We start from the raw sequence: 15,057 nt of genomic DNA, 5'->3' as shown, positions 1-15,057 counted from the left end.
TCCAGAAACCAGCTCTGCACACCACTGGGCCAGCTCTAGCTCTTGGGCCCCTCAGGTCCCCTTAGCCAGCAGCCGTGTGACTCGGGCCCTCCAACCAGTGGCCAGCAGACGCTGTACAAAGCAGGACCTGGCAACCAACTGGACCAGGGCCAGTCACAATTACCAGACTGCCCACAGTAGTCAGCCCACCACAACAGAAGGACCCATGGAGCCCAAATATGGGGCACCCCTATAGTATATAGCTCTGGTGACCAGAGAGAGTGCATTGCTGGGACCATAGGACATCTCCAAGGACTCAAAGGCCACTTCTCCAAGGTAAGGAAATGTAACCAACCTACTAGAAATACAAATAACAAATAGGCAAATTGAGGTGACAGAGGAATATCTTCCAAACAAAGGAACAAGAAAAAAACCCAGAAGAATTGTGAAGTGGAGATAAGCGACCTACCCTATAGAGAATTCAATGTAATGATTGTAACTCAGGAGAAGAATGGATGAACAGAATGAGAAGTTAGAAGTTTTGTTTGTTTGTTTGTTTTTTAATTTTCAGTAGCTTTTATTCCTTTACACTATATTTTGAATATTTTCTCAACTTTGAAAGTATTTTAATGTTTTTCATTCAATTTTTATTTTTATTTATACATTTATTTATTTATTTATTTATTTTTGGCCGCGTTGAGTCTTCGTTGCTGCACACGGGCTTTCTCTACTTGCGGTGAGCGTGGGCTACTCTTCATTGCAGTGCATGGGCTTCTCATTGCGGTAGTTTCTCTTGTTGCGGAGCACAGGCTCTAGGCACATGGGCTTCAGTAGTTGTGGCACTCGGGCTCAGTAGTTGTGGCTCGCGGGCTGTAGAGTGCAGCCTCAGTAGTTGTGGTGTGTGGGCTTAGTTGTTCCCCGGCATGTGGGATCTTCCCAGACCAGGGATCGTACTCGTGTCCCCTGAGTTGGCAGGTGAATTCTTAACCACTGTGCCACCAGGTAAGTCCTCATTCAATTGTTAAAAATCATATAGCTGAAGACATACAGATGGCCAAGAAGCACATGAAAAGTTGCTCAACATCACTAATTATTAGAGAAATGTAAATCAAAACTACAATGAGGTATCACCTGACATCAGTTAGAATGGGCATCATCAGAAAATCTACAAACAACAAATGCTGGAGAGGGTGTGGAGAAAAGGGAACCCTCTTGCACTGTTGGTGGGAATGTAAATTGATACAGCCACTATGGAGAACAGTATGGAGGTTCCTTAAAAGACAAAAAATAGAACTACCATAAGACCCAGCAATCCCACTACTGGGCATATACCCAGAGAAAACCATAATTCAAAAAGACACATGCACCCCAATGTTCATTGCAGCACTGTTTACAATAGCCAGGTCATGGAAGCAACCTAAATGCCCATTGACAGATGAATGGATAAAGAAGTTGTGGTACATATATACAGTGGAATATTTCTCAGCCATAAAAAGGAACGAAATTGAGTCATTTGTAGAGACGTGGATGGATCTAGAGACTGTCATACAGAGTGAAGTAAGTCAAAAAGAGATAAACAAATATCGTATATTAATGCATACATGTGGAACCTAGAAAAATGGTACAGATGAACCAGTTTGCAGGGCAGAAATAGAGATACAGATGTAGAGAACAAACGTATGACACCAAGGGGGGAAAGTGGAAGGGGGGTGGTGGTGGTGGGATGAATTGGGAGATTGGGATTGACATATATACACTAATATGTATAAAAGAGATAACTAATAAGAGCCTGCTGTATAAAAAAATAAATAAAATAAAATTCAAAAATTCAAAAAAAAAATCATATAGCTGGCTGTAGCAGCCAGTAGATTAAATAACACAGAGGAACGGATCAGTGAGCTGGAAGACAGAGGTAGTGGAAATCACTGATGCTGAACAGACAAAAGAATAAAAAAGAAATGAGGACAGTTTAAAAGACCTCTGAGAGAACATCAAGTGTACTTACATTCACATTATAGGGGTCCTAGAAGGAGAAGAGAAAGAGAGAACAGGGACAGAGAACATATTTGAAGATTTCAGAACTAAAAGCTTCCCTAACCTGGGGAAGGAAACAAATATCCAGGTCCAGGTAGCATAAAGAGTTTCAAACAGGATCAACCAAAAGAGGACCACACCAAGACACATTGTAATTAAAGTGACAACAATTAAAGGTAAAGAGAATATTAAAAGCAGCAAGGGAAAAGCAACAAGTTACCTTCAAGGGAACTCCCATAAGGCTATCAGCTCACTTTTCAGCAGAAACTCTGCAGGCCAGAAGGGAGTGGCACAATATACTTAAAGTGATGAAAGGGAAAAGCTTACAACCAAGAATACTCTACCTGGCAATGCTTGCATTCAGATTTGACAGAGAGATCACAAGTTTTACAGACAAACAAAAGCTAAAAGTGTCCAGCACCATCAAACCAGCTTCACACGAAATGCTAGAGTTCTCTAAGCAAAAAAGAAAACGCTACAAACAGAAAAATAAAAATTACGAAAGGGGACTTCCCTGGTGGTGCAGTAGTTAAGAATCCACCTACCAATGCAGGGGACACGGGTTTGAGCCCTGGTCCAGGAAGATCCCACATGCGGTGGAGCAACTAAGCCCATGCGCCACAACTACTGAGCCTGCACTCTAGAGCCCACAAGACACAACTACTGAGCCCGCATGCCACAACTACTGAAGCCCGCAGCCTAGAGCCCATGCTCCACAACAAGAGAAGCCTCTGCAGTGAGAAGCCTGCGCACCACACCGAAGAGTAGCCCCCGTTCACTGCAACTAGAGAAAGCCTGCATGCAGCAATGAAGACCCATCTCAGCCAAAAATAAATAAATAAATAAATAAGAAAAATATATCAGATTTGTGTTTACCAGAGGCAAGGTGTTGGGGTAGTGGGAATTGGATGAAGGTGGTCAAAAGGCACAAACTTCCAGTTAATAGATGAATAAGTTCTAGGGATGTAAAGTACAACATGATAAATATAATTAACCCTGCTGTATGTTGTATATGAAAGCTGTTGAGAGTAAATCCTAAGAGTTCTCATCACAAGAAAAACATTTTTTTCTATTTCTTTAATTTTGTATCTATGTGAGATGATGGATGTTCACTAAACTTATTGTGATAAGCATTTCATGGTGTATGTAAGTCAAATCATTACGCTGCACACCTTAAACTTACACAGTGCTGTATGTCAATTATATCTCAATAAAACTGGAAGGAAAAAAATTTCAAGAAGGTTGTGAATTATCCTTTCTCTGAAACTTAAAACTAACTCCTCACTGATCAAAAGGATTGGCCAGTACTTTAGACACCCCAAAAAGATATTTGTGAACTTCTTCTCTCTGCTGAATAAAAATGAGATTCAGTAATGTTTAAAAAAAAAAAAAAAAGCAAATTAGCAAAGTGCTAACTGATTTATATGCTTTACAAAGGAGACAGGATAATGGAGATAAACATTTTTCTCACAGGGAATATATAGAATTGTATTTTAAAATAATAAAGTAATTATTGGAAAGAATAATCTTTTAGTACCCCAAATTAAGTATCATTTGGTAGCCTTACAACATATCAGATGGTCACTAATTCTTCCATCTGCTCCGATCCAGATCTACTACATTGAGAATGAATTAGAGAAGCGTATTTAGGGATCTGTTGAACTTATCCTGGTTTGTAATAAGGTGATGGCAGTGGTTATAGAGTGAAAATGGACAGATTCAAATTATGTTTTGGAAACAGAATCAAGAGGATTTGCTGATGCATTGGTTGTAGGGGATAGGGAAAGGGAGGAATGATGATGCCAAGGTTTTTGGCCTGAACAACTGGGTGGAGGGTGGTTGTTTAAACTGAGATGAGGACGCCTTGGGGAGGTGAGAGAGAAACACGTTTGGACGAGGAAAAGGCATGGAAATGGCTGTTAAAGAAGAGAGAAGATCGGAAGTTTTGCATATTGTCAAAGGTAAAAATGTTACTGAGTCCAAGCTCGCTCTGCTTGCCGCACGACAGGCCAATAAATCAGGAGACGAGGTGTTGAGGCAAAGAATACGACTTTATTCAGAAAGTTGGAAGACCGAAAAGATGGCAGAGTAATGTCTCTAAAAAACCATCTTATCGGGGTTTGGATGCCAGTTTCTTTTATAGAACAGAGAGGGGGAGGAGGTGGGGAACTGAAGTAAAAAGGCCATAACTCTTGCAGATATCTCTTGGAATGGCCAGCCTCGGGAGGGGATGTGTTAATTTCTTCTTTCTTGCAGCCATCCACAGGTGGACAGGGTCAGGATACTTCCCTGAACAAAGGCACTTTGGTTTAACATTCAAGCAGAGGCGCAGGGTTCTATTATGTATAGACAGTATCCTTTCAGTGAACAAAAGCAGCGGAATGCAAAGTTTAAAGAAAGAGAAACAGATCCAACATGACGTCGGGATTGGCTCTTCCCTGATACAAAAACACCAAGTAAGTAAGTTGATTTTACTCGGGCTATTGCAATGGGGAGAGCACCCCAAATCCAAAGATTAGAGGTAAGTCCGTAGGGTGATTTTGCCTGGAAGAATAGCCAAGTTATAGGCGAGGTTGTTATCGAGTCCAAGCTTGCTCTGCTCGCTGCACGACAGGCCAGTAAATCAGACGAGGTGTTGAGGCAAGAAACATGACTTTATTCGGAAAGCCGGCAGACCGTGAAGATGGCAGACTAGGGTCCCAAAAAACCATCTTATCAGGGTCCGGATGCCAGTTTCTTTTATAGAGCAGAGATGGGGAAGACGTGAGGAAGTAAAGTGAAAAAGTCGTTTATCTTGCAAAACATCTCCTTTGCGTGGCCTACATTGGGGAGGGGATATGTTAATTTCTTCTTTTCTGCAGCCATTCACAGGTGGGCAGGGTCAGATTGTCTCCATGTGAGCTAAACAAAGGCACTTTAACATTTAGGCAGAGGGGCAGGGTTCCCTGAGGCAGGCCATTATGTATGATTATAACAACGAAAGCAACGGAAAGCAAGGGTTAAAGTCAAAACACAGATCCAACATGGAGTCAGGATTGGCTCTTCCCTGTTACAGGGTGATTTTGTAACTGAACAGAACCCTATGAGGCCTTCCCAGAAGAGACCCCTCCCCCATATCCTCTACTTTAACTCTTGTCTGAAGTGTCTAGATAATAGTATCTGATGTACATTTCCTGAGTTGTTTTACAGATGCTAAAACCCTCACCAAATGGATAGAGTTAACTACTTGATGACCTGAGCATGTAGCCCCCAGGCCTACTGGCGGCTACCGATTGATAATATTAACCCTTGTGACACCACCCTGTTACCATCAACCAATCGGAGAATTGTGCCTGAGCTGATCACATACCCTGGGACACCCCTCCCTCACCTTGCCTTTAAAATGCTTTGCTGCAATAGCAGAATAACTGAGGCAGAAGAACGGATAAGTGACCTGGAAGATAAAATGGTGGAAATAACTACTGCAGAGCAGAATAAAGAAAAAAGAATGAAAAGAACTGAGGACAGTCTCAGAGACCTCTGGGACAACATTAAACGCACCAACATTCGAATTATAGGGGTCCCAGAAGAAGAAGAGAAAAAGAAAGGGACTGAGAAAATATTTGAAGAGATTATAGTTGAAAACTTCCCTAATATGGGAAAGGAAATAGTTAATCAAGTCCTGGAAGCACAGAGAGTCCCATACAGGATAAATCCAAGGAGAAACACTCTAAAATGCTTTGCTGAAACTCATCCAGGAGTTCGGGCTTTTTGAGCACTAGCTGTCCCTAACTCCTTGCTTGGTGCCCTGAAATAAATGCTGCAATTTCTTTCATCACAGCCCGGTGCTAGTAGATTGGTTTTACTGCTGCAGGTGAGCAGACCCAAGTTTGGTTCAGTAACAATTTTACTATTGGGGTTGTTTTTATAATCAGGGAATCTCTATGTCTAGAGATTAGTTCAGCTAATCATTTATGAGACCAAGCATGTGAATTTGGAGGGTCTGTGTCTGGCCTTATCACAGGTAAATGAGAGAGTCACTTGTGAGTGAGTCTTCAGGGAGTCATGAGAAAGAATGGACAATCTAAGTCATATGGAGAAGGGTCTTTCTTTGTAGTAAGCTGTTTCTGGAAAACAAAGTTTGGTAGGGGGGATTACCTGTCACTGTTTTCTAGGAGCACAGGGCTCATGTAAAGTTCAACACTGTCAGTATGTTATACTTGAGATATTTGTGAGAACCCAAGTAGAGATGGCAAGCAGGTGGCTGGATATATGAGTCAGGAATCTGGGAGAGAGGTTCAAGGCTGGAAATATATATTTGAAAGTTCTCAGCATTGTAGGTGATATTTAACACTATGGGACGTGGTATGATCACTAAAGGAGAAATTGTATATAGAGAAAAGAGGGTCTAAGATAGAGCTCCAAGGAACTATAATCATAAACATTCAGTAGAGGAGAAGGGCACAATATGAGAGAGATATAACCATGATGTGGGAAACAGGAGAGTTTGGTGTCATGGAGGCCAAGAGAGGAGAGCCTCTCAGGAAAGGGAAAGTGGAGAAGTGCACTGAAAGATGCGGAGAATTAAGATCAGGGCAGTGACCATTAAAACTGATGAGGGAATTAAAGGAAGGATTCTTTTCTTTTAAGATGAAAGATGCTTCTGAACATGTTTTTATGCTGATGGGAATAAAATAGCAGAGAGGGTAAAAAAACTGATACAAAAGAGTTGGTTGATGGCTAGTTCTTGAGATGGGATCCAGAATACAAGTAGAAGTACTGGGCTGGAGGAGAGGCCTGGCCAATAATACAGTAAGAGAAAGGGATTAAAAGATGGAAGGACAGAAGTTTGAAGATTTCATGGGAGAAGAAAAGAAAGATGCCATTTATTTTTGCAATGAAGTATGGATGGAGGTAATCCACTATGGAGGAGGAAGGGGAGTAAGAGGTTATGAAATGAAATAGGTGTACAAGGGAATGGAGTGGAAGAGCAAGCCCACCAGAGAAAAATAGGACAGGATTGTTGGGTAGTGTTAAGTTCCCATTTGAGGTCTGAGTTTGAGTTTAAAGAGAAACCACTCAACCTGGTTTTGGGCTTTTGCCCAGCAATGTTCAGCTACTTGGGTGTAGGCATGAAGAAGACAGAGAGGGTTTATTGAAGGTTGTGATTTTATTACTTACGTACAACAGAGGAGAAAAGGGGCTAGGTTGTTGTAGATATTTTCAAGAAAGTGATTACATAACATGTATAAACTAGACTGAGGGAATTTCACTCCTGACCTTGTCCTATGGGTGGAAACCTTAGGATGGTTCTCTTCAGTTTCATAAGTTGCTAGTGGGGATTTCACTTCCTTATCTCCCCATCCCCCAGTCACCCATCTTGTCCAGGGTCCCACTTTCTGGAGATGGAAGTGGAGCTTAGGAGTGTTTGGGGCCATGGAAGAGGAAGTCATCCAAATATAGTCCTATGGGCTGAGCAGACTTAAGGTGATTGCTTTTATGCAATATGGAGAAGGCAGCTGCCTCTGAGATACCCTCTCCCAAGAAAGGCAAGTAATACACCCATCATCACTGGCAAGGTGTGGCATCCTCTGTCACAGCAAAGAAGGATCTTCTGGATTAGGAATAAGGATAGAAATTGATATAGGGATACAGTTCAATTCCAGTTACAGTTAGGCTTAGGGTTGGGTTTAGGGCTGGATTTGTGGGTCTTCCTGGTGCCAGGCAATGGTACAGTCTTTTGAGGTGAACTCTTCTTTTTCTCCATGTAGTACCCAAAGGTCTAGGAAGCCTCAATAGCCATCTTCCTCCCTCTCCCACTCCAAAATCTTGAAAACCCTTGATGCCCCATCTAGTTTTTCACCAGTTCTTTGTTTATTGATTAAACTTTACATACTACCTTTATATGCACAAAGCTTTGTTTTTTGCTTCTTACAAATGAAAAGCTTTGACTTTATAGCTATTGTGTCAAAAATGGACTTCAAGAGCCTATTTTGGAAGTAACAATCCCAAACATCCTGGAAGCAACAGGTGCTTTAGGGTCTGCCAGTCTTGTTTGGATTTCTATAATGAAGTGTGGAAAAAATAAGCACAAACATATTTTTCAGAGATTTATATCATACATCTGAGTGGGGGAAAAAAGATGTTAAAGAGTATGTTCTTTCTGTAATTTTTAAATTTAATTCACAAGAAATTTATTATAATTGTGGTTGTCTCTGAGTAAGGGAGAATGGATACCTGAGGGACTGTGGAGGAAGGGGGCCTATTAAAATAAATTTCCCACAACACTTCATTATGAAAAATTTCAAACATATAGACAAGCTGAAAGATTTTACATAGAGAACACTAGTAAACCCACCCCCAGATTCTGTCATTAACATTTTTGCTATACTTGCTTTGTCCTCTTTCTATGCAACCATCAATCCATCATATTAGGACCTCCCTGGTGTTCCAGCCGTTAAGACTCCACGCTCCCAATGCAGGGGGCTCAGGTTGGATCCCTGGTCAGGGAACTAGCCTGCATGCCGCATCTAAAGATCCTGCATGCCACAACTAAAGCTCTAGCCTGCATGCCACAACTAAAGATCCTGCGTGCTGTAACTAAGACCCAGCTCAGCCAAATAAATAAAATAATTAAATATTTTTAAAAATCCATCTTTTTTTTGGATACATTTCAAAGCAAATAGTAAACATAAGTTATCCCTAAATTCTTCAGCATGAATATCATTAACTAAACTCAAATTTTGTTTACTCTTTTTCTTTTGAATGAGATGCAAGAATCTTAAGGGTACACTGGCTGAGTTTTGACAAACACATACACCCGAATAACCCAAATACCTACCACAATACAGAACATTAAATTACCCCACGAAGAGGAAGGAGGCTTACTTTTTTTTTTTTCTTTTTTTTTTTTTTTTGAGGGCTTTCTCTAGTTGTGGCAAGTGGGGGCCACTCTTCATCGCGGTGCGCGGGCCTCTCATTATCGCGGCCTCTCATGTTGCGGAGCACAGGCTCCAGACGGGCAGGCTCAGTAACTGTGGCTCACGGGCTTAGTTGCTCCGCGGCATGTGGGATCTTCCCAGACCAGGGCTCAAACCGTCGTCCCCTGCATTGGCAGGCAGACTCTCAACCACTGCGCCACCAGGGAAGCCCAGGAGGCTTACTTTTAACTGTATTCCTTTTAGCACCTTCTGAATTTTATATTATGTGCTTCTGTTCTCTATCTTTAAATAAATATTTAAGCATTTAAAATATTTAAACATTTTAATAATGATGGTTTATAGAGTCTAAACTGGATGAGGAAGAAAGTGAAAACAGGAGGGGATGATAGGTAACAAGGAAGTGGTGGGGTAAATGGAAAGAAGAACTCATTTGAGATCAGACTTTTGTAGCCGTGGTGTTTCCAGAACAAGCGAGTTGGGAGAAAGGAATGTCTTGTTAGACAGTGGGATATTTGAAACTGTTTTCAAAAGTAGTCATAAGTTCAGAGCATGATCATAGGAATAGTACTATCATAGGATAGTAGTCCCCTCCAAACCATATGCTCTGAACTGCACGTTGTATTTTACCCTTGCAGTATTTACCACAACTTCAATTAAGCAACATTTGGTTTGTATAACTATGCTTAATATCTAGCTCCCTTATTAGACTATAAACTCCAAGAGGGCAGAGGTCTTGTCTGTCTCATTTAATCCTATATTTCCAGTGCCTAGTACATAATAGGTACTCAAACAAGTATTAAATACTTAATTGGATTCTTTAAGCAGGGTCATTAATTTATGAATTAATTCAACTGTTATATCACAGTTTGTCACCTAACTTTTTTTTTGTGGTGCATAAAGTTGGTTATAATTCAATCAACTTACACTTTAAATTAAGCAATAGAGTTGGACTAGGGTTGAAGACAACCCAGTTTCACTGGAAAAGGGAACCATAATTATATAAATTTATTCTGGACTAGGCCTTTTCTCTGACCCAGCTGTGACCTTGACCAAAGAGAAGCCTCCATTTTCCCATCTGTAGAACAAAGATGACCTCTAAGAGTCATCCCTATATTGACATTCTGGCAGGACATTACAGGCCTAGTGGCTCTGAATCCTTGTTCTACCACGTCATTGTTTAATCATGCCTAGATTACTCTCTAATAAATCACTGTAAAATGTGGGGTAACTAGGTGGCATGATTGTGCTGATTTAGTAAGAGAGTACAAAAGCTTTCTAAATTACCCTTCTCCTTCTATTCACTACACAGTAGTCAGAATGATCATGTTGGAATGGGAGTTTGATCATACCACTCTCCTCTTCACAAGCCTGCAATGACTGCCCATCTCACTCAGAATAAAAGCCTGTCTTTACTGCGGTCCACGAGGCCCTATAAGCCCTTATGCTCTTCTTACTCTCTCTGCTCTGAACATACCAACCTTCTTACTGTTCCTCTGACACTCTGGGCAACTTGCCACCTGTGTTTCCCCCTATTTGGAATGCTCTTCTCCTGCATATGTCCTGGCCTTCTCCCTCATCTCTTTCAAGTCTTTTTGCTCAAATGCCATCTTCTCAGTGAGACCTACTTGGATCCCTCTATTTAAAACTGCAAACTAGGGACTTCCCTAGTGGTGCAGTGGTTAAGAATCCGCCTGCCATTGCAACAGACATGGTTCGATCCCTGGTCCAGGAAGATCCCACATGCCTTGGAGCAACTAAGCCCGTGTGCCACAACTACTGAGCCTGCGCCCTAGAGCCCTTGAGCCACAACTACTGAAGCCCACGTGCCTAGATCCCATGCTGTGCAACAAGAGGAGCCACTGCAATGAGAAGCCTGCGCACCGCAATGAAAAGTAGTCCCCGCTCGCCGCAACTAGAGAAAGCCCGCGCGCAGCAACGAAGACCCAATGCAGAAAAAAAAAAAAAAAAAAACCTGCAAACTTCATTACCTTTCCCTGCTTTATTTTACCCTATAGCTCTTATTTCTGTACTTCTCTTATTTATTTCTAACATATTATGTGTCAATGAACACAGTTTGGAAACGTGTATAATACAATACTAGATATATTGTAGGTTCTATATATAGAGTATATTCTCTTTCTTCTCCCAGTGGTTTGAGGTCTGAAGGGATAAAGCTTAGGGGTTTATGGCTTAGGATATTCTAGGATAATGCGCTTTCAGGTAATCCAAGATTTATATTCATTACCTGAACAACCTCTTATAGGTTATTTCAGTGCCAGGCACTCCTGAGTAGAAATATTAATAGTTAACACTTTCGTGCATACATTCATTCATTCATGCAAACAAATATTTAGTGGGTGCCTTCTATGTGCCCTTTCTTCTTGAAGACAGCTACTACAAGCATTTCATTCGGGAATCCCCCGAGGCGGGGGATGAGTGAATACGTCTAGTCCCGCCAGCAGAGGGCGTGCTTTCGCACTCTCCGCAGCCTCCCGGCCCACGAGGCTTTCAGGCTCCCACGCTCGCTCCCTAGCGCGGCCCCGCCCGTCGCATCACGTGACTCGGCCACCGAACCAGAGCTGCAGGGCCCAAGCCGGGCTAAGTTCGTTGCCGGTGGCCTCTGCGGGTGCAACCACAAAGGCTAATCCGAAGGAGTGGGGAGGCTCGCGTAGTCGATGCTTCCTCTTCCAATTCAGGTCGGCTCCCGTTACCTTCTCACCATTCGCCGTTGCTATCTTCCTGAGCGTTTGCATGAGCTCTTTCGTGTGAGGAGGCTCCGGTGACCATGTAGGGGGAAAAAGTGAGGAAGCTCCAGGTGCCTGGGACGAGGTCACCGCTGTTGGCACGCCGCTCCGGCTCCCCCCCCCCCACATCTCCACTGCGGGCCGGTGGCCCAGTCAGCCCAGGTGGAAACTCCGGCCTGCAGTTGTGGCCTGGCAAGGAGCGCCACGAAATCTCGCGCCGTCTCGCGAGAGTCTAAGTTGAAGGAACATGGCGACGTCTAATCTGTTAAAGGTAAGACCGTCAGTCCAGCTTGGCTTTTACCCCGGGGGTGGCGGGTTCAGCACTTAGGGAATGGCTCGGCCCAGGTTCAGCGGCAAAATGTGGGAGTGTTCAGCGGTTGCCTACCGGAAGGGAAGCCAGGGAGGCTGCCGCCGGGGACCGGAACGCGGGTCTCCGGCCTTGGGGTGGAGAGGCCCTGGGTCGTCCCTCTTGCCGGTTGACCGGTGTGTGAAAGGCCCTGCCGAGGGCTGGAGGGGAGCAGTGCTTTCAAGGGACCAGCTCTGGCCTGGGGCCGCAGAAGAAGGGTGGTGCCGGGTCCTGAAGGATAGGGCAGTTAGTATTCTTGGGGGTCTCAGTTTATTCTGAAACGAGAGCCTAAGGCGCGTAAAAGGAAAATCCAAGAAAATGTTCCCTAACGGGTTTTAACGACTGGACCCCGACCGCCTCAATTTCTGTTCTCATTCTGCCTGCATGAAATTACAAGTCAGACAGCAGTGCCTGTCGCCCCACTCCCTCCCGTATCTGCATGCTACTCCTTCCTTCCTATTCTTCCTTTCTTAAGTTCATATTTTACCCTTTTTTCCTTAGGAAACTGTTCCTCAACCCCATTAGAGCACACAACCAGATGATTACTGTGGAAGCACTACCATCGTTTTATGGCTTAGGATAGTTGCCTTATCAAAGAAAACGGTTAAACTTAGTTTTATGTATTTGGGATAGCAGGGGAGATGTAGGCCCAGAGAGGCAGATTCTCTACCATCAATTAAAAAGTTTGGAGGAGAAAGAGGAAGACATGGCACTAGTTTCTGCTATGCTGTCTTTGTAATAGGAACCTTTTGCCTTAAAAGTATTGACTGAAATGGGGGTAGTGATTAGCTCAGGGAACATAAATACAAAGGATGAACTACTCCTCCCTCAAACCCATCATTAGGCCTTCAGACAGTGTGGATCGATAATAAAAAATAATAGAATAGAAAATATATTAAAATTTACTGAAACCTCATTCATGTCTTCTTTAGACTACTACACTGTTAGCTACACTGTTAACTGTTTAATACATGGGACTGTCTCATAAAATGTAGACCTAATTTTACTAATTTAAGAGGCAATATATCTTTTAAAAGGGGGAGGGACCTCGAACTAGACTGAATTTCTGCCACTTAGAAGCTGTATGACTTTGGGCAAGTTTCTAAACCTCTCCGTGCCTGACCTTCTTCATCAATACAGTGGAATTATCAATAGCATCTATTTCATAGGAGCATTATGAAGATTGAGTTAACATATGTAAAATCTTAAAACAGTGACTGGAACTTAATTAGTACCCAATACACATAAATTGCTAGAGTTAAGTATTTCTGCTGCTTCTCTAAGAAAACAAATTCATGGGAATTGAGTAACCCATTCTCTACTCTTCTTTTATAACAGTATAACAAAGCTCTAATGTGTTAATTCAGAAAGAAAACTTTAACTTGTTAATTCAGAAAGTCTCCTGTTAATGCATCCGTGTATTTACATAAGCAGTAGTGTATGTTATTAATTGAAATGTGTTTAAGAAGTAATTGAATTCCTTATTCTTTGTGAATTTTTGACTTGTTGATTACCTGGATATAAAGCAAGGTCTTTTTCCCTCCCAGATTTCTCTCTCAGAAAAGAGCGAGTCACTTTATTCTACTCCATACAAAGCCTTACAAAGGATTGTTTGGAGGAGATATAAGTCTGAAGCTACTTCAGTCAATACTAGTAAGTGGTTACCTTGTAGAGATTGTGAATCGACATCTATAGCACACACCTACCTATAGAATGAAAAAACTGCCTGAATGTCTAGAAATCGGCACTTAGGACTTAGGTTAAAAAGATCGTAATTCAAACAGTCCTGTAACTCAAATAACTTTTATAAATGAAAGGAAAGTGGTAATGCTTTGACAAACTGGTAAAAGACTCAGTCTCTTTAGTGAACGTGAAGAGATGCCAAAGATACACTGGAAAATTTTCAACAAAATTATTTAATGGAATGTTGAAAAGGGGGAAAAAGAATTTCTAAATATTTTATATAGTATGTGATTTTAAATATGTACAACTAACATAATAAAATGGATATTATAAGTAGACATTTGATTCTTTTATCTGTATCACCAAAAGTTTACGTATTCAAAGTGGCCAGAAAACCTTTTTTTTTTTCTTTTTTCTCTCCTCATTGCAGGGGTGGGAGGCTGGGGGGGAATTGCCTTGTGTTTATACATTTAGAAGTAGTTAATTAAAAAGTGGGGAAGTTTGTCTTCTGGGAGAAATGCAGTGAGATCCTAACAGAATTCATAGGATCATTTAAATTCAAGTCTGGAGGAGAGCGTGGGAGAGGAATGGAGTGGGAGTTTGGGGTTAGCAGATGCAAACTAGTATATAGAGAATGGATAAACAACAAGGTGCTACTATATAGCACAGGAAACTGTATTCAATATCCTGTGATAAACCATAATGGAAAAGAATGTGTGTGTGTATATATATATATATATATATAAAACTGAATCAGTTTGCTGTACAGTAGAAATGAATGCAACATTGTAAATCAACTGTACTTCAATTTAAATAAATAAATAAATAAATTCAAGTCTGGTAGTACCTTGAATAGAGAGAGCTGGCTGGGGAGTGGCCAAATTAGCCTCATTTCCTTTTTTGACAGGATTAATAGGTTAGTTCATTAGACAAATGCCTTAGACATTGCTCGGTTAGATTTCATCAGAGCATATTTGACAGAATTATCATGTCTTATGGTCAAAATGGAGGAATGTGGGCTAGATGAGAATACAGTTAGAATTTGATTATCAGGTAAACAGCTGTACCTGAAGAATGATGGAGGGGTAGATCTTTCCCTCTCTGAAGGGAGGCCTTTAGTGTCCTGCTGAAAAAATATGTCCTCTTCCTGTGTACCAGTAACCTGGTTGGAGTTAAGTTTATTGAATTTGTGGATGAAGAGTTCGAAGGGATAGCTAATATGTTTATGAAAGATAACAAGGTTCAGAACTTTGCTATGAAACTTGAAAGTCAGAACACAATGCGATAAAAACCACCTACTTATTTCATATTGGAATTTGATTGTAATAATAATTATATTTACTAAAGTAAG

The 15,057-nt window shown here is 41.6% G+C and overlaps 1 protein-coding gene across 3 annotated transcripts in view; it reads left to right on the top strand.

The window, feature by feature from the left end:
• Positions 1 to 4,704: 4,704 nt before the first annotated feature.
• The window catches only part of CUL5 (cullin 5), a 116,498-nt gene continuing 106,145 nt past the window's right edge, over positions 4,705 to 15,057 (top strand). Inside the window, exons 1-2 of one of the 3 annotated variants that reach the window (XM_082343492.1) lie at positions 4,719 to 8,874; positions 9,150 to 11,948. In XM_082343492.1, the coding sequence (XP_082199618.1) occupies positions 11,925 to 11,948 (24 nt within the window). In that variant the 5' untranslated portion in view covers positions 4,719 to 8,874; positions 9,150 to 11,924. Of the gene's footprint in view, positions 11,949 to 15,057 lie in introns of all 3 variants that reach the window. The other 2 variants (XM_082343493.1, XM_082343491.1) reach the window with 2 other exon arrangements.

The sequence above is a fragment of the Balaenoptera borealis genome, assembly GCF_965194805.1.
Source record: "Balaenoptera borealis genome assembly, chromosome: 11".
Lineage (NCBI taxonomy): Eukaryota > Metazoa > Chordata > Mammalia > Artiodactyla > Balaenopteridae > Balaenoptera > Balaenoptera borealis.
This window is presented reverse-complemented; position numbering and strand designations above follow the sequence as displayed.